This window comes from Suricata suricatta, chromosome 7 (assembly GCF_006229205.1).
Source record: "Suricata suricatta isolate VVHF042 chromosome 7, meerkat_22Aug2017_6uvM2_HiC, whole genome shotgun sequence".
Classification (NCBI taxonomy): domain Eukaryota; kingdom Metazoa; phylum Chordata; class Mammalia; order Carnivora; family Herpestidae; genus Suricata; species Suricata suricatta.
In genome coordinates, this window is record NC_043706.1 from 123879690 (window position 1) to 123899890 (window position 20201).

A 20201-nucleotide genomic window follows, 5' to 3' on the forward strand; every position below is an offset into this window, starting at 1 on the left:
TTCTTAGTCTGACTTATTTCACTTAACATAATACCCTCTATGTCCACCTGTGCTGTCTCAAGTGGCACAGTCTCATCTTTTTATGGCTGTGTAATATTCCATTGTGTGCATATATAGAAATATTGTATTAGCAAGTAATACTTTGGGTATTTACCCAAAGAAAATAAAAACACTAATTTGAAAAGATAATTTGCAACATTATTTACAATAACTAAGATGCTAACTCATGTTTTAAACAGTACTTACCTGTACACATGAACTTTTATAGTTTTTTTGTTTGTTTAACATGTCTTGATTGTTGATAGAACATAGACTTTTAGATTTCCTGAATTCTTGGGGTTTCTTAATATGATTACTGTTATCATACTTGTACTAATATTTGAAACCCTAAAGTGTGGCATTTTAATTTCACAGGCATGTGGGCTTTCTCCTAGAGATGTTACCACTATTAAACTACTCAGTGAAACTAGAGACATGTTGGAAAGGTATGTATACTATATGTAACAGAAAACGTGTTTCTATTTGAATGTACTTACGGTCATTCTTTAGTTTTTCCTAAACAACATATGCAACATGGTTTCTTGTTAAAATTACATTTTGAATCTATTCCTGTGCATTTAGGTATGAGTTCCTACCTAAACTCATGATTCTCTTATTAAGGTAATGAGAAAAGTGGATTTTTTTCAAGATGCCCAGGCCTTCCTCATCTACTTCCTTAACCTAGAGAATCTGAAATACTAGTTGAGGGACTGGAAGATAGTTAGCATTTATATTTTGGAAAAAAAAAAAAAAGCTTTCAGAGGTGATTCTGGTATACCCAGTATGTAAGGAAATGTTTAACAACTAGCATTTAAAAGCAAAACAAAATAGGAACTGAACTTGTAGCTAACCTCCCTTCTGACTGCCAACTTGGAATCACTTGATACTGACTTGAGTTGGGGAGAAACGCACTTGTGAGCAGGAGGGAGCTAATCCCGTTTGTACCACATGTGTACATACGCTGCCATGCGCACGCTGCTTCTCCTCCCACACACACTCAATTTTGAGAATTACTCCCCATAACCTTCTCAGGATAGACTATAAAATTCCTAAAACTTTGGTGAAAATTTTACATCTTCCCTAAATTGACTATTACTATTTTAAGTCACCCAGAAGACAGCCAGGGTGTTAAAAATGGAAAAAGGACCAGACTATGCATTAGAAGACTGGAAGACCCAGATTCAAGATGGACTTTGCTGTTTGTTAGCTATTCAACCTTGGTTGAGCCACTTAAACTCTTTGAGGTGGTTCTATCACTGTAGAATCTGGAAATTTCTTTTATCCTAAGATAATTTAGGACCATTTTCTCTAGTTCTGTTTTCTGAGGAAATTATACCCTCTGCTTATAAGATATTTTCATGATGTGATGAAAATCAACAAATTTAAAGGTTAACTCAGACTTTCTACAATAGCCCTCTCCAGGTTTTTTCTTTTTTTTTTTTTTTTTCACATTTTTTCTTACTCAGGTTTTCATCACATCATTCCACAAAGTTCTAGAAAAGGCCATCAGTGAGCTTTGGCCAGATCTGATCAAGCTGTAATGTTTATCTTATTTAACTTTTCTCTGATGATTAACACTGTTGACTAAGCCTTTCTTAGAATTCTTTTCTCATGTGGCTTCCATGGCAGTGTTGTTTCCTAATTTCTCTCCCTGTATTCAGATTATTTCTTCTAGTTTCCTCTATATCCATCTTTCTTGTAATCATTCATTTTCCAAGGTATTTGTTCTTATTTCATCCTCAGCTGCACCAAGCAATTTCATATACTGCTTTAACTACTGTCTGTATGCTAATAATTCCCAAATGTATAGTCCCTAGCCCACCACTCCCATGAGCTGGTCTGGTATAAGATTTCTACATTTCAAAAATTAAACTAATCTGTTGAACTAGGCATTTCCTGACTTTGATAGCACATATATATTATTCTTTCTATCAAAGAGGTTTTGTGAGATACTGACATAGCATAACAAAAAGAGCTTCAACCTTAACAGAAAGGCCTGGGTTCAAATTCTAGCTCCCCACTCACTAATTACATACCTTTCAACAAATTTTTTCATCCCTAAGTATCCAGTTTCTCATCTGTAGATGATAACACAATTTTCTGACTGAGATGTCTTGATAGAATATGTGAAGCAAATCAGTATGTGACTCTAAGATGATTCTTCTTCAAGAGTTTCCTCAAGAGAAGTAATACTGTTACTGATATTTTTGAAAACACATTGTACAAAGTGCTGAATAATAAAGTGCTGAAAATCTAGCAAGATGGATGAAAATTGTCATTGCATTGTGCTAAATAATAAGCTTACTTTTTATGCTTAATTTTTTTCAAAATTAACTTCTTGATATATTCTTAACAGCATTTTAGGCTGTAAAAAATGGATTGTGACTAGAAATGTTGGTGGCTGTCAAAGATAACAACATAGTTATTGAATTTATTTCCTTTTACATTGAGAATCTAAAAAACAATTTATCCTTCTTATTTTGTATAGTCCAGATTTTAGTACAGTTTTGAATACATGTTTAAACCGAGGTTTTAGTCGACTACTAGACAATATGGCTGAGTTCTTTCGACCTACTGAACAGGACCTGCAACATAGCAACTCCATGAGTAGGTAAGACGACATAAAAATGTTATGAGTAATGAAGGTTCTAATAAAGAAGGGCTTTGAATGTGTTTTTGTTCCAGGTAATAAAAAAACCATAGAGGATAAATTTGACTGATCATTTTCAATAAATTAAACTACTTTAAACTGACTCCTTCACTAGTAGAAAGTCCTTCTGAATTCAATCTTTAAAATTTCATCTCTTCCCCAAATTTTGCCACCATATAGAAATATTTATGTTGTCAAGCTATCTTTCTGTAAGCCAAATCCTAATTCTTAGATTGTTGGGGGTTTTTTTTAACTCTTTATAAAACTTAAAATGTATTTAAGTGCTGCAAGCCGTAACTGGCCTACGTCATTCAGTAGTTTGGTCATTATGATGACCAGGCATTCTTGTTGCAGATTTCCTATTTCATGAATTATCGCCTACTTTTACAACTACATAATGTGTTCATTTTTATCTCTTACTGTAATATTGGGAGTATTTAGTTAGTGCAATTGTTAGTAATTTTAATCATAATTATTTCTAAGTCGTGCATTCATCCTGCTAAAATGTATCGTATGGGTTTATTATATCCTTATCTCAGCATGAGTACCTTGGCTCTCCTACTGGAATTTATACTCTTTAATAACCTGCTTTGAAGTTTTTTATTATTAAACTCAGAAAATAATAGGTACTAAATCAATGTTAACTGACTATAAATTGGTCCATTAAAATTAAGAGAAACAGTAAGTGATATGAAGTATGCATGTGCAATATCCAATTCAATTCTTTTTTTTTAATGTTTTTATTTATTTTGGGGAGAGAGAGAAACAGAGCATGAGCAGGGGAGGGGCAGAGAAAGAGACACACACACAGAATCTAAAGCAGGCTCCAGGCTCTGAGCTGTCAGCACAGAGCCCGACACAGGGCTCTAACCCACAAACTGTGAGATCATGACCTGAGCCTGATCCAGATGCTTAACCAACTGAGCCAACCAGGTGCCCCGTCCAATTCAATCCTTAAATACATAAGGCAAGAAATTATTTATTCAATTCTCTGGAACCCTTCTTTATTGTATAAAAAAGAATAATTTGCAATAAACACCCTAAACTCTTTTTTAGGAACCCTAAGTTGTACAGAAATAATTTCAGCCCCTAAATACTCCCTAACTCAGGGTGCTCCAGTTAATAAAATTTCACTATAATCTCTACCTAGCAAGTTATTAGTTATTTCCTGAGTAGTAATAAAGAATTATAACAGTTGTTTTAACACAAGCAAATACTTGATCTTATACACTGAAGAGTTATAAAAAAATGTGTTATAACCACATCAGCCATTGATAGTTTTCCTTTCTGAACTCCCTATAGGACTCTACTGTACTTTCCTGTACAACCTACATTTTTCACCTAGACCTGGAATTGTATTCCTCAGTTATATTTGAAGCCTCCTCTCAGAGACTGTTTTATGCCCTTTCATATTTCATTACATACTCTAGATATTCAGTAGATATTTCCTAGCTTAAGTTTTTTCTCTTCTATATTGATAACCCATTTTATACACCATGATTTAATTAAACATATTTAATAGTTGCTGATATTTTAGTTCTCAGCGCAGATTATTTCCTCAAGGGAACTGCTTCACATTCCATGTTTGTTCAAATACTTTTATTATATGTTCAATGTTCTTTTCCCTTTAATACTTACCATGGTTTATACAATTATTTATTGTCTATTTCTCCTACTAGATTGTAAGATCCATGAGGACAAAGACCTAGTACAGTGCTTGATACATAGTAGGTGTTCAACAAATAGATGCCAAATGAATGGACAAATTGGCGTTTCTATCTCCTCTTTTCTGAGATCATGTCTGTGACCATTTCTTCCTTTGCATGTTTCCTTCTTTAACTGATGTGTCCATAAGGCTATTAGCCTCTTTGTATAATATCTATACATTTCCACCAACATATGATTTATGAGACTGAACCCCACATTGGGCTCTGCACTGGCAGTGCGTAGCCTGTTTGGGATTCTTTGTATACTTCTCTCTGCCCCTCCCCCACTGGTGTTTGGTCTTTCTCACGCACGTGCACACTGTCTCAAAAATAAAATAAATAATTAAAAATAAATAGGGGCACCTGGGTGGCTTAGTCAGTTACACATCTGACTTCAGCTCAGGTCATGGGTTCAAGCCCCTCTGTGCTGATGGCTCAGAGCCTGTAGCCTGCTTCAGATTCTGTGTCTCCCTCTCTCCCTTTTTCCACTCATTCTCTGTCTCTGTCTCTGTTTCTCTCTCTCTCTCTCTTTGTCTCTCTCTCTCTCTCTCCCTCTTTCTGTCTCAAAAATAAACAAAAAAATTTGTCTAGAAAATAAATAAATAAATAAGTTGTCACAACTAGAGGATGAATTACATTTTATAATCATTAAAAAAAGATTAAAACTTTGGAGAAGATCTTTTAATACGATGGAAAATGTTCATAATATTAATAGAAATACAAAACAATATTGCTGGGAAGTTACAGTCTTGCGTTTAACAAAACAAACAAAAACAGTTCCTGGGTGATTCAGTCAGCTGAGCAACTCTTGATTTCAGCTCAGGTCATGATCTTGCGGTTCTAAGGATCGAGCCCCACATCTGGGCTCTGCACTGACAGCACAGAGCCTGCTTGGGATTCTCTCTTTCCCTCTGTCTGTTCCTCCCCTACTAACATACATGTTCACTCTTATTCTCTCTCAAAAATAAATATAAACTTAAAAAAAAGCATAGATTGTATAAAAATTACTGGAAGAAATTAACCATGTTGTCAGTTGTAGTTGTTATTTCTAAAGGGTAGAATTATGTGTGATTTTTATTTTCTTCCTAATATATTTTGTAAACACTCTTCAGTGACTATATTGTATTATAATTAATATGTTAAGACCCTGTAAGATAATTTCAGGAAATAATTATTAATATGATGATTTTTCAGTCTTTCCAGTGTCAGCCTGCCATTAGCTAAGATAATTCCGATAGTAAATGGACAGATCCATTCAGTTTGCAGTGAAACACCTAGTCACTTTGTTCAGGTAAGAAGAAAGCTTGGGGGTATTATTAAAAACATTGCATTTTTGGTTGTGGTTATATTGGTCTAACATAAAATCACATTTTTCTCCTGTGATACTTGTTCAGAGAAACCAAAAACTTAAATCACATATAAAGTGTGGTAGAGTGCCCCATGAGAACAAAAATATCATGGCAAATTTATGAGGTTGGAATACCTTTCCCATGTTATAGTCCCCACTTAGACTGCATTTTACATACATTGTGGTGGTCAGTTGAACTTACCATGTTAATGTTTTGCATTAGACTATGTTAGTAATAAGATTGAGGTATGAGACAGATCAGTGATCCAGTTCCTCAAATTTTGAGGAAGACTAAAATATTGTCTTGGAGAAGTAAAGCATTTTAGTATTAATAAATATGACTATTAATAATGCACCAGTAATCTTCCCACGAAAAGTTCCATTGACAGTACTGCCTTAAACTCTGTCCTTTCTTAGAAAAGCATTTTGGAATGCATTGAGTGAGGCAAATATTATTGAAGTCATAACTCTGAATCCACACAGTTTTTTGAGTCATTTACAACTTGGATTAGAAGACTAAAACTGGTATTAGAATTAAAAACCTGTTTGCAGTACACCTCAGATCCAAACGACGGCCCTCATGTCCCGCGAGGAGACCCTGCAGCTGAGGGTAAAGATGGCGTCTTCGTAGCGCCGCGCGTCTCAGACCAGTTAGATGGTCTTCGCGCACCTTCTGCTCGGGAACTTGAGGAGCCCCAAGACTACAGATCGCTTGCTTCTTTCTGTGCATGGTGTCCCGGCTTGTCCTTTCCATGCTTATCTTGCCTCCCTGTTCTCTTCAGTCGTCTCTGTCCCCTTGCTCACCCAGGGCAGGGGTTCATACTGCCCGGGGAAGAGTGAATGAGGCAGATCTCATTTCGCTTAATTTGAGCTCTTATTTTGTATAAAAACTTGGTTTAAATTTTCTGATTTAATTAATGTTAAATTAATTTTCACATGTATATCACTGTGAGAAAAAAGTTTGTAACTTTATCTTTCTCCAGTTTCATAGCAGTCTCTGGCTTCATCAGTAGGGTATTCATCTTGGCAGACAAGTGGGAAATACCAGACATAATACACCACCAGCTGCTTTAAGCCTTAAGTACTTTATGTACTACATTAATTAAAATCTGTATAATTGATGAAAACAAAAAATTTCAATCTAATAAAAATACCATTGATATTAATGTTTAAATATGTTTAAATTAAGGTTAATGTTAAAGTTTTTTAGTATGACTGTGGGTTAAATGTATATTCTACACTATTGGTTGCCAAGACTTTCACTAGTTTTTTTTAACCATAATCTCTATGTTAACTCGTATTTAACTATAAAATGCCAAGTTGCCTTTAGAGAATTTAGCCATGAACTTGTTGAGATCAAGATTGGTCTAAAGTTCACTTGGGTTATCTGATACTTAAGAAACAGAGAACACAAAGGACAGATTCATTCACTGTTTCTCTGATGCTCAGAGGGGCACTTAAGTGTTTCTGTGTCATGGATCTTGTCACAATCTGGTGAAGCCTGTGGATCCTTCTCAGAATAATGTGCATAAATTCATATTATAGAATACATAGGTTTTAAAGAAAGCCAATTAATTATATACAGTTTTCAAAATACTTTTTTTTAATATATTTTTTTAATATTTTATTTATTTTTGATATAGAGAGAGACCGAGCATGAGAGGGGGAGGGGCAGAGAGAGTAGGAGACACAGAACTGGAAGCAGGCTCCAGGCTCTGAGCTAGCTTTCAGCACAGAGCCTGAGCGGGGCTCAAACCCACGAACGTGAGATCTGACCTGAGCCCAAGCCGGAGGCTTAACCGACTGAGCCACCCAGGCGCCCCTCAAAATACTTTTTAAAATCAAATTTATGAAGTAGCAATATTGCCTCTTTGTTCATGCATTAAATAAATAAAATAATAAATGGTAGTTCATGTAACTTCCACAAGTATTATATGATGTGAAAATGTCTGATTTCCACTGAAGACAAATGCATAGGCCATGCTACTGCTCTCACAGTTGGTTGTCAAATTCATAATTGAAAGAAACGCTAGCCGGCCCCACGTGTGCAAACCGCTAACGATGGAAGTTAAAGGGGGGAAAAATCACAGGAAAAGGTGCGAAGACACCACAAGTGAAAAACAAATTTCATAAAACCAGCGATCCTGGTTTGTCAAAGAGCTTCCAAAAAAAGTTGTCAAGGAAGGTGGACCTAAGAACTTCGAGAAATGTGCCACAAAACCCGGGAAAAAAGGCGTAAAGCAGTTCAAAAATAAGCAGCAAGGGGATAAAATACCAAAGAACAAATTCCAGCAGGCAAATAAATTCAGCAGGAAGAGAAAGTTCCAGGCGGACGGTAAAGGCGGCGAATCAGCAGCCAAGAAACCCAAGTGGGAGGACTTCAAAAAGAAGAAGAAGGAACTGAAACAAAGCAGACAACTTAACGATAAGACCAACTATGACGTCGTGCGCGTGAAGCAGATTTGGGAGATCTTACAAAGAAAAGAGAGTCAAGTTGATGGGTGATTTGCAGAAGCTGATTCAAGGGAAAATTAAAACAATGGCGTTTGTGCACGACTCCACACGCGTGGTCCAGTGTCACATCCGCTATGGAAGCGACGAGCAGCGCCAGCACGCTTTTGAGGAGCTGCGAGATGATTTCGTCCTGTTGAGTAAAGCTAAATATTCCAGAAATATTGTTAAGAAATTTCTCATGTACGGGAGCAAGCCGCAGACCGCCGAGATCACGCGGAGCCTCAGAGGGCAGGTGCGGAAGCTGCTGCGACACGCGAGGCGTCGGCCATCGTGGAGTACGCCTACAACTACCGGGCCGTCCTGGAGCGGAGGACCATGCTGACAGAGGAGCTCTACGGAAACACCTTCCAGCTCTACAAGTCTGCAGATCACCCAACTCTGGACAAAGTCTTAGAGGTACAGCCAGAAAAACTAGAGCTTATCATGGATGAAATGAAGCAGATTCTCACTCCAATGGCCCAAAAGGAAGCTGTGATTAAGCACTCACTGGTGCACAAAGTATTCTTGGACTTTTTTACCTATGCACTGGCAAAGCTGAGATCAGAAATGATCGAAGCCATCCGCTAGGCGGTGATATACCTGGCGCGCACACACTACGGCGCCCGAGTGGCCATGCACTGCCTGTGGCACGGCACACCCAAGGACAGGAAAGTGATTGTGAAAATTATGAAGACTTACGTTGAAAAGGTGGCTAATGGCCAGTACTCCCACTTGGTCCTGTTGGTGGCATTAGATTGTATCGACGATACTATTATCTGCTTGTGAAGCAGATAATCATACCAGAAATTATTAGTTCCTTGCCTAACATAATAAATGACAAATACGGAAGGAAGATTCTCTTGTATTTACTGAGCCCCAGAGATCCTGCACACACGGTGCGGGAAATTATTGAGGTTCTGCAGAAAGGAGACGGGAACACACACAGTAAGAAGGACACGGCGACCCGCCGGCTCGAGCTCCTGGAGTCGGTGTCCCCGGCCCTGCTGGGCTACCTGCAGGACCACGCCTGCGAGCTGGTGCTGGACAAGTCTGCGTGCATGCTGGTGTCCGACATCCTGGGAGCTGCCGTCGGAGACGTCAGCGGCGGAGCTGCACCCAGGTGGCCAGGATGGAGAGCTCCACGTCGCAGAGCATCCTGCTGGACACCTCGTTCTGAAGTGGCTAATAGAACAAGATAAGAAGATGAAGGAGAGTGGAAGAGAAGGTTGTTTTGCAAAAACCCTTGTGGAGCATGTTGGTATGAAGAACCTGAGGTCCTGGGCTGGCGTGAACCGAGGGGCCATCGTGCTTTCTAGCCTTCTCCAGAGCTCTGACCAGGAAGTTGCAAACAAAGTCAAGGCTGGACTGAAAAGCCTGATTCCCACATTGGAGAAAAACTAAAATACCAGCAAAGGAATTGAAACACTGCTTGAAAAACCGGCTGCGTAGTGGCAACAGTTAAGAACAATGTGAAATCATTTTTCCTGTTCTCTTTTCCCGGAGTGGGAAAGAAGGGCCAGGGTCCAGCGTCCTGGGAATCCGGGGGCCATGTGGATGTGTTTCTTCTTTGTATAGGAGTCTATTTATAAAACAGTTTCTAAAAATGGTCTTCTTAAAAAAAATTTTAAATCCCCCCCAAAAAAGAAAGAAACGCTAGATTTTAAAGGTTAATGAGAATAAAAATGTGATTCTTTTTATATTCACAAATCCCTTAAGAACCCTCGTTCTGAAGTATATATATGTAGCTTATGTTTGTGTATACATAATATATGACATGCTACATATATTCTATGTAATGCACCTTACAACCATGTTATGTCCGCTTCCAGACAAGGTACCTTTACACTTGTATCTTTCGTATTGTAACTGTTTATTCAACATATACTTACCCAGCAGATGGCACACACGAGTCCATTGGAAGACTGTTTTGGGTCTTCTCGAAGTCACACTTGAATACTTATCATACTCACCATTTCTTATATAAGAACCTAAACAATAAGTATCTCCTAGAATGTATTGCAAGAAAAAATATTCCTTTTGTTAAGCGATTTTCTTTTTGGTCTTAATGCCACAAAACTTAAAGCTAAATTTATTGCTTGAGTGCAGAAATGGATTCAACTTATCTATACTTATTACAAACTGTAATTTTTATTGTTCTCTTTGCTAGGATCTGTTGATGATGGAGCAAGTGAAAGACTTTGCTGCTAATGTGTATGAAGCTTTTAGTACTCCTCAACAACTGGAGAAATGACTTCTTTTCCTTCAAGGAAAACTACAAGGGAACTCATTTACATTTAAAAATATGCTGAATAAATCAACTATATATAGGGTAATGATTTGTTACTGAATTGCCTAATAAAAATATATTCTTAATCAAAGTCTTCATTTCGTAAATAAAATAGATTTATTTGACATCTTAATATATTTTTTTAAAGTCATCAATAGACTAGTTTTGTGGGCATATCTTAGTGTACACAGTGCAGGTATCAGAGCTGTTAATACTTTGTTACACCATGGATATTAGTTCCAAACTGACAAAAACTAATGTAGATACTTTTTTTATATAGAATATGAAATGTAGTATACATTGACATTTATATGGAGGAAAAAATCTGTTTGAGAAATAGGTGTGAAATTTAGAAAATGTACTACTTAAGTTCACTGGACTGTAATATACATGAATGAATCAGACTTTTCTCGTTACTCTTCAAATGAATAAATTATTTACCTTAGACAACCCAGATGAAGGACATTTGTTTTTATGGACATTAGTGAATTTAACAACCATGATCAGTAATTTTTTTCTTTACCATTGTTAACAATCCTTAGAATATTACATATTTGATTTAGAGGCTGAAATTGTGCTGTTGTTATTACTCAGCGGCTATTATTAGCTACATAGTTTCAGCATTTGTATGTAAATAATTTTAATAACTTACTTTGTATTGATTTTGAGCACAGTAAATATCTTACTGCAATAAAATATTTTAGTAAAATATTGTTTTGTTGGGTTAATACTTTACAGCCATTATTTGTCCTTTAGTGTTTTTGCTGTTATTTTGGGAGAATATGCTAGTTTTCAAGTTTTATTTTAACTAGTAACATAATTGATGCTTTAGCTTTTTTGTTTAGAAAAAATGAATAGCACTCTCTTCTGAAAAGAAACAATTCATTGTCTCTAGTAAATCTATATTCTGTATTTATAAGGGTAATCAGGCAGAAATAAATGAATCATTGAACACCATCAATTAGATATATTTTCATTGACATAAGAACACTGTCAGTGACATCGCTTTATGTTCCTCCAACATAACATCTAGCTGTGTAGTAGGAGGGCGAACATGAAGTCTCTTCTAAGGCCAGGCTGGACCAAAGTCCACTGCTAGGGAGTCTATGTCTACCATGTTTAAAAAAAAGAAAAAACAGATGTACAAGTGTGGAAGATAGCAAATATTTCTCTTCAAAATTTGACAGAAAATAGTAATGTTATTTTCTAATAGGGTGGTAGAAAAACTGCATTTTGGGAAATTAGTGAATGTGTATGTAACAGGGCCTGCATCTCTTCCAGCAGTATTAGCCCAGGATTTCATCCAAGGAATATTTGAGACCGAACAGGTGTGGCTTTGTAAAACATAAATAAATAAATAAAATAAAAAAGGATCAAAATCCAACCAGCTGACGATTTTCACGTGGAGTCATCTGCCTCTGTGGACTTGTGGCAGTTAAAGAGATGAGAAGGTAAAACCCACATGCATTTGAAGCTGATTGCTCTTAGATGTTGCAAATTAGTCTTCAGCTAGTACAATAGGAGGCCTCTTGTCTGGGGCCCACAGTTTTTGATTAATCCAGAGGTCACTTAAAGCAGGGTATCTATCACACACAAAAAAACTTACTCTTAGATATTTTAACTTAAATATATAAATTAACTTAAAATATAAATATTCTTTAGTTGCCAATTATTTAATCGAGGGACCAGGTTTTTCTACCATTTTTGTGTGAGTCTGCTCATAGGCCCCCTCTAACTCCTTGTGCCAATCACGTGCACTACATTATATAATTGTGGGCCTCTGATACTGAATTCTTGTAGGTTTTGCTGTATTCTTTTCCAATGTTTTATAACTGTTTTGCCCACAATTAATTAACTAAGACCTTTAAGTTTTCAAAAGCAACACACTTTTTTTTAAGATTTTATTCTTAAGAAATCTCTACCCCCAACATGGGGCTCAAACTCACAACCCCAAGATCAGGAGTCATGTGCTCCACCAACTGAGTCAGCCAGGCGCCCCCAAGAAAACAGTTTTAACGAGTCTTTACAGAATTCAGCTTGGTTTTCACAGAAATTACAGCTCTCCACACTCAAGTCACCAGTTTATATACTCATGAGAACAAGTTCAACTGGCATAACCAGCTTGTTTGGTAAGCATTAATTTCCTAGAGCCACTATAACAAATTATTGCTAATTGGGTGGCTTAAAACAATAAAATTTATCCCCTCACATTTTGATTTTGGATGTCTAAAACCAATGTGTAAGCAGGGCCAGGCTCCCTCTGAAGGCTCTAAGGAAGACTGGTCAATCCTTTCTTGACTCTCCCAGCTTCTGGTGGCCGCAGTGGCCCTTGGCTTGTAGCAGCAAACTTCTGTCTCTGCCTCTGCCTTCACGAGGCTTTCTCTGTGTGTCTGTACTGCCTTCACGAGGCTTTCTCTGTGTGTCTGTATTCTTTCTCTCTTATAAGATTACTCTCATTTGGGACCCACTCACATACAGTATGATCTTGTCTCAATACTTACTCTCATTACATCTGCAAAGACACCAACCACTTCCAAGTAAGATCACCTGAGTTTCCAGATGGACATGAATTGTTGAAGAATACCCTTCAACCCACTATAGTAACAACTGCTACTCGACTTGGTAAACATAGATTGTAGCAAGTGGAAATCAAAGTAGAAGGGTGCACCAGCAGAAGCCTTACCAACTGAAGGCCTGCAGCCTGCCCTAGGCACCAATCAGTATGCTTTCCCAAGGAGATGGAGAGCATCAGTTTATCCAGTAAATTCGCTAAATGGAGATTACTTAAAACTACTTCTATTTTTTTCTCCTTCTAACTTGTATAAATGTGTTTGTTACTGTGTATATATAAACATTTTATATGAGCATTTATTTTATTTGCTTGGAAGATAGGAAGATTTTATCTAACCAGATCCTTTACTTAGAAACTTGAAATGAATAGAAGGCAAAACATCTGTCTTGTCTTCTGTTGTCCAGATTCATATTTATTTGAATAGCCTGAACTTTTATAGTAACTGTGTTGCTTGAATATGACACTCATAAGAAAATGAGATAGAATCTTAATAAAGTGATACCCATATTTAAAATATCAACATCTAGAGGCACCTGGATGGCTCAGTTGACAAAGCATCTGACTTCAGCTCAAGTCATGATCTCACGGTTCATGAGTTCGAGCCCTTCATCAGGTTCTGTGCTGATGTGTGGGCAGTGTGGAACCTGGAGCCTGCTTTGAATTGTCCCCCCCCCCCTCCCCTCTGTCCCTCCCCTGCTCACTCTTTCTCTCTCAAAGATAAACATTAAAAAAAAATTAAATCAACATCTAGACTATTCAGTCTAATAATCTAGTTTGGTTTGCCTTCAATATTTCTCTAGTCATCAAAGGAAAGTTCATAGATTACTGAAATTCAAATCAGGTCAATTTGTACCTATTTAATAACACTGGGAAAAGGATTATTTGATTGGAGGATAAAAACTATTGGCTTAAACTAGTTAATGAGAGATCTGATATTTAATTATTCTTACTATACTTCTTGCCTTCATACCACAGATAATTCTAAGAACTTGCTGAAATATTTTTAAACCCCTTGTTATGAAATGCCACTAGCATACATTTTATACATAAATAAGATATACCTTAAATAATTTTAAATTTGGGGTCATAGTTTTTCTTAGAGTTGGGTTGAAAGCATTTTATCAGCCCCTCAGGAATGCTGAATTGTATTTTGTCATGTAGCTCCTTCATAACTACTAAGTCACTAAACTGTAATTTGCTTAAATATTTGTTTTTTCCCTTTATTATCAAATTATAAAGATAAAGATGGATAAGGTAGGAATTTAAGTGGTTGCAAGGGTTCACTCTTCAAACAAACAAATGACCCTACTTTTATGATAAGATTCTTGTAACACTATATACTTGGATTTGTTTGGGTTTTACTCCTTTTTGTTTTTTCTTACTCTAGTGTTTGGGATCATATAAATATGTCCAAGTTGGGTCTCAAATAAAATATTGGGATTTAGAACTATTAACATATTTTTTATGTATATACCTTAGGATGGTTTGTTTTAGGAACTTCAACAATGAGAAATTTTTTGAAAGGTTTTCAACTGTAGCGTGATTTTAGGAAATAAATATGAATAGTACTTTATTTCATTCTCAACTTGAAGCATTTCTTGGAAACAGTGAGATGTCTGCATTTGATTGATGTGACAAAGGGGATCTGTAGTACTTCAGATCCAGCCATGTTAGACTTCTTTTGTTGAGGAGAGTGAGTCCTCTGATCAGCGTTTCTTTAAATTTACATCAAAATCAGTATTTTTTTTTTTGCTTTATTATTTTGCATCATTCTTAGGGAAGATTTGAGTAGAATTCCTAATTTTCAAATATGTTTTCAACTTCAATTTGCTTGAAGACAAATGTAGGAAACATATTTATTACTTTAAATTGGAGCTCAAATGAGCCCACCTACAAAAATTGGCCCATCCATCCAATCCTGCACCCTTCCATCCCCCTCAAAAAACCTGAAAGAATATGTACTAAAATATTAATTATGGTGATCTAAACAATGACTTTAGCATTTCTAAAATGCTTTGAGCATTTTTGTACGTTTTAAAATACCTACAGTAATCCTGTATCAGTTTTATTACCAAGAGGGAAAAACTTTTTTATAAAAAGACAATCACTATGAGCACTGGAAGTATGTATTAGGCCGAATTTATTATTTCCCTACCATCCGTGTTAGTCTGCTAGGGTCACCATCACAAAATACCACAGACTGGGTGGCTTAAACCGCAGTAATTTATTTTCTTACTATTTGAAGGCTAAGAGCCCAGTGTGTCTGCAGGTTGGGCTTGTCTGAAGGCCTCTCTCCTTGGCTTGCAGATGGTGCCTTCTCCCGGTGTCCGCATGTGGCCTTTCCTCCGTGTGCTTGCATCCTTGGCATCTCTCCCTTCTAATAAGGACACCAGCCATACGAGGTTAGGTTCTTACTCTTTATGACTTTATTTAACTTAGTTAGTTACCTCTTTAAAGGCTCTATCATCAAATACAGTCACATTGGGGGCTACAGCTTCAACATCGGAATTAGAAACATACTTCAGGAGACATAATTCAGTCCTTACCACTACCAGTTCCTAGCTACTGTAAAACAAAAATCTCCATGTCTTAATCACACATGGAATTTATTTGAAGAGACTTCAATGGCAAAGTTCACTGGAGACATAAAACAATTACATGGGTAGTGTAGGAGAAAAAAACATAAGGAGTAAGAGGGGAAAAGGCTGAATTCCCTAAATACTTGACTGTCCTTGGCCGATTTTCCATTTTCTTTCTCTATGTGCTACAATTATGGAAACCTGATATTCTCTAGTCTTCAATGTACCTGCTGCATCAACCACTCTGCTGCAAATTAGATCACATTAGTTAATGCTAGAGTCCAGCCCCATTTACAGGGCATCTGATCAAAGGTGAGATGTGGCAGTTCTACCAGTATGCCGTTTGGCTTCAAAGAAGTCCAGTTAAGTGGCTGTCCATGTCCCAGTAGTTTAATCTGAAATTAAAAACATACACACAATGTCTTTAAATGTACTCTTTGGCTCATCCACTTTATTCAGAAAGAGTGGCTGGTATTTAAAACACTGTAGACAGGAAACTCAGCTTTTTTAATGGTTCACAAGCTATTTTAACCTTTGATCCAAGTGAGTGCATATATGTGTCTTACTTTTATATTCCATTCAAATACAAGTGTGCAAGAGTTGAAAGAGAAGAACCATAACGGTTGAATAGTGTTAGAGTAGGGAAAGAGAGGATCGGGGAGGATGACTGGGACAATCTGTCCAATGTAAGACTTACGTGGTTCTTGCATAGAATGTCCCTCATCTAGGAAGCTCCCCTTCCTCCCCAGATTTTCCAGTAACTGATCAACAATACATAAGTCCGATCAATTATTACTGTAATTGTTTCATATCCTTAGTCTTACACTAAGTGGATTTAAATATGTTTTGTACATATCTATGGTTATTTTGAACCGGAAAACTTTGCCTATCATTTAGAGTAACACAAAAGCAAAACCCATGAACTTTTAAGATAACAGTATTAATGGGGGCCAAACAAAATATAGATAAAATAAAAAGATCATGTCATACCCAGGCCACTAGGCTGTAATTAAACATTAAGTCTGAACTCCATCTTCCTTTCTGCCAGATCCACCACAGTGTTAGAAATGAAATATGGAAACATGATACAAGGGGAAGCATATGGACAATCTACGTCCAAGGAAACCGTTTCTTAAAAATATATCAAAATGAACTCAGTGCCAGGTCTGTTGGCTACAACTGTCAGATTAACTTCTTCCAGATTTTCTTAATGACCTTAAAATAGTATGACTACAACACCTTCCTTTTATTCAGACATATTCTGGGATGGGATGTCTGGGACAGAACCTGAATTTGCTTAATTTATTTACTTATGGATAAATTCCAGAATCATTCTGGATGCTTGCAGAACTTGAAGAACATAAAATAACCGTAAAAAAAGAATATCTATTTTACGTTGATAAGCATGGAGATAATACAGCTGTTTTATGAGTTTAGTTTATGGGGGAAAAATTTTTTTTCAAAGGTTTGGCCAAACATTGCCACTGATGAAATTCATTTTAAAATTACAGGTATCCCCCAGAGTCTGTGTTACACCACTTTACTTTTATTAAAGACCTATAGTAGCACCTGTTTTTATAACTGAAAGAAATCTAAAGAGGATTTCACTTTTACCAAAAAGAAAAAAAAAAAGGGAAAAAGTAAAAATAGCATTTAGGGTTTGTTTTGCAGAGAGCTGTTTTAGAGGTAGTGCGCATCCCCAGCAGCAGTGAGCGGTAGCTCCAAGGACCTTCCTTCACTCAGCATCTCAGCATCCAATCGCCATAGCTTTGCACTGAGTCTGTGAGCATCTGTGCTTTGTTTCCATTCTTTTTGTGCATCCATTAGTAAGATGTTCTAAGGTATCAGAAGATCTCTTCTAAGAGAGGTTATTGTGGGTGTCTGGAACTGTTCAAAAACATTTCCACATAAACTAATGGTAACTGCTTCCTTGCTTTACACCATTTCAGCTTATGAAAGATTTCATAGGAATGCTCTGCTTTTGGATGTAGTGGGGGAAAGCCATACTCTCATGAGGTGTAAAAGGAACATATGTAAGGCTCTCCTTGAAATTAAAAGTTTCATCCTGTTTTTCACTAGGATATGCTGGCTAGCAATTTAAAGGGACTAATAAAGATAAAATCTTACCTCTGTTGCCCCCAGAGTAGCGATGGGTTGGCCAAGAAACAGATGTCTTGATGTCGGCCATTTAAGATATATGGCATAGACCAATTTCTGTTTAGGTTTGGATGTGTACCTGGTTAAGGAGGGGGGGGGATAGTAATATTTCTCGTGTCAGGTTTGGAATTATTTTACAGAGATACTTCCTTGCAGTAAATATTTACCCATGTCTTCATTAATAGAAGGAAAGAAAAATAGCTCCATGGTAGAGTAAAAAACACCCAATTGCAATGTGTCTTTTGGGGGCTGGAGGGGGCTCCTCACCTCCACCAAGCAATTCTCCAACACCAGCTGGGTGTCCTACAATTCAAGCCAATTCCGACACAATCTGCCTGGAGATGGTGTCAGATTCCACAGGTCAAGGATTCAGTCCTACAAGACCACTCAACTTCAGACACCAATCACAAGTCTAAGGTATCAACTAATCTTCTAACCCACCAGCTTTAGAAGGGAGGTTCCAACAACCTCCTCCATGGGTTCAATTAATTTTCTACAGCAGCTCACAAAACTCACACAAACATCTTACTTACTGGCAAGATATTATAACAAGATAAAACTCAGGAACAGCCAGAGGAAAGGGACACATACAGCAAGGTATATGGGAAGGGCATTGAGCTCCCATGAATTTTCCAGTCACACCACTCTCCCGACAATGCTGAAGCTCTCTGAAACCCGTCTTTTTGGGGTTTATGGAGGCTTCATTACATGGTTATGATTAATTAAATCACTGGTCATTGGTGACTGATTCAACCTCCAGCCTCTCTCCTCAACCTGGAGGTAGAGGGTGGGAGTGAAATTCTTGACAACCAGCCTCACCCCTGGTGAAGTGGAGAAGTCACCTCATTATCATAACAAAAGACATCTCTATAGTTCTCAGCATGTAGGAAATTCCAAGAGGTTTTTTTTTCTTTTATAGATTATTGTCAAGTTGGTTTCCATATAACACCCAGTGCTCATCCCCACAACCTCCTCCATGACCATCACCCGCCTTCTCCTCTCCCCCATCCCCCTCAGTTTTTCTCAGTATTCCAAAGTCACTCATTGTTTGCCTCCCTCCCTCTCCCACTATTTTCCCCCTCCCCTCCTGTACCACTGTTAAGTTTCTCCAGAACCACTTATAAGTAAAAACATATGGCATCGTTCCTTCTCTGTCTGACTTATTTCACTCAGCATAACATCTTCCAGTTCCATCCATGTTGCTACACATGGCCAGATTTCATTCTTTCTTATTGTCATGTAATACTCCACTGTATATATAAATCACATCTTCTTGATCCATTCATCAGTTGATGGACATTTAGGCTCTTTCCATAATTTGGCCATTGTAGAAAGTGCCACTATGAACATTGGGGTACATGTGCTCCTATATACCAGCACTTCTGTATCCCTTGGGTAAATCCCCAGCAGTGCTATTGCTGGGTCATAGGGGAGTTCTCTTGATAGTTTTTTGAGGAACCTCCACACTGTTTTCCAGAGCGGCTGCACTAGTTTACATTCCCACCAACAGTGTAGGAGGGTGCCCATCTCTCCACACCCTCACCAGCATCTGTAGTCTCCTGATTTGTTCATTTTAGCCACTCTGACTGGCATGAGGTATCTGTGTGGTTTTTATTTGTATTTCCCTGATGATGAGTGACACTGAGCATCATTTCATGTGTCTGTTGGCCATCTAGATGGCCTCTTTGGAGAAGTGTCTATTCATGTCTTTAGCCCATTTCTTCACTGGATTGTTTTTCAGGTGTGGAGTTTGTGAGTTCCCTATAGCCTTTGGATACTAGCCCTTTATCCAATATGTCATTTGCAACTATCTTTTCCCATTCTGCTGGTTGCCTATTTTATTGTTTCCTTTGCTGTGCAGAAGTTTTTATCTTGATGAGGTCCCAATAGTTCATTTTTGTTCTTGATTTCCTTGCCGTTGGGGATGTGTCAACTAAGAAATTGCTGCCGTTGAGGTCAAGGGGGTTGTTTCCTGCTTTCTCCTCTAGGGTTTTGATGGTTTCCTGTCTCACATTCAGGTCCTTCGTCCATTTTGAGTTTATTTTTGTGTATGGGGTAAGAAAGTGATCTAGTTTCATTCTTCTGCATGTTGCTGTGTAGGTATCCCAGCACCATCTGTTACAGAGGCTGTCTTTTTTCCATTGGATACTCTTCCCTGCTTTGTCAAAGATTAGTTGGCCATACATAAGTGGGTCCAGTTCTGGGTTCTGGGTTCTATTTCATTGTTCTGTGTGTCTTCATGATGACAGCATTGTAGTAGAGGCTAACGTCTGGGATTGTGATGCCTCTCCTTTTGGTTTTCTTCTTCAAAATTACTTTGGCTATTCGGGGGTTTTTGTGGTTCCATACAAATTTTAGGACAGTTTGTTC

General features: G+C 37.5%; 2 protein-coding genes and 1 pseudogene across 4 annotated transcripts in view; 2 read left to right on the forward strand and 1 right to left on the reverse strand.

The window, feature by feature from the left end:
* PEX3 (peroxisomal biogenesis factor 3) overlaps positions 1–11907 on the forward strand; it is a 32928-nt gene extending 21021 nt beyond the window's left edge. The window contains exons 9-13 of one of the 3 annotated variants that reach the window (XR_003910520.1): positions 415–485; positions 2528–2650; positions 5590–5686; positions 10404–10565; positions 11805–11907. Coding sequence is in view for 1 of the 3 variants with exons in the window: in XM_029943782.1 (XP_029799642.1) it covers positions 415–485; positions 2528–2650; positions 5590–5686; positions 10404–10487 (375 nt within the window). In the remaining 2 variants the exon portion in view is untranslated. Of the gene's footprint in view, positions 1–414; positions 486–2527; positions 2651–5589; positions 5687–10403; positions 11235–11804 lie in introns of those variants that run through there. The other 2 variants (XR_003910519.1, XM_029943782.1) reach the window with 2 other exon arrangements.
* Positions 6324–10364, forward strand: LOC115296399 (annotated as a pseudogene).
* Positions 11908–15684: 3777 nt separating the features above from the next.
* FUCA2 (alpha-L-fucosidase 2) overlaps positions 15685–20201 on the reverse strand; it is a 25741-nt gene continuing 21224 nt past the window's right edge. Inside the window, exons 9-10 of the mRNA XM_029943245.1 lie at positions 17802–17910; positions 15685–16069 (exon numbers count right to left, since the gene is read on the reverse strand). Coding sequence (XP_029799105.1) covers positions 15929–16069; positions 17802–17910 — 250 coding nt within the window. The 3' untranslated portion in view covers positions 15685–15928. The remainder of the gene's footprint in view (positions 16070–17801; positions 17911–20201) is intronic.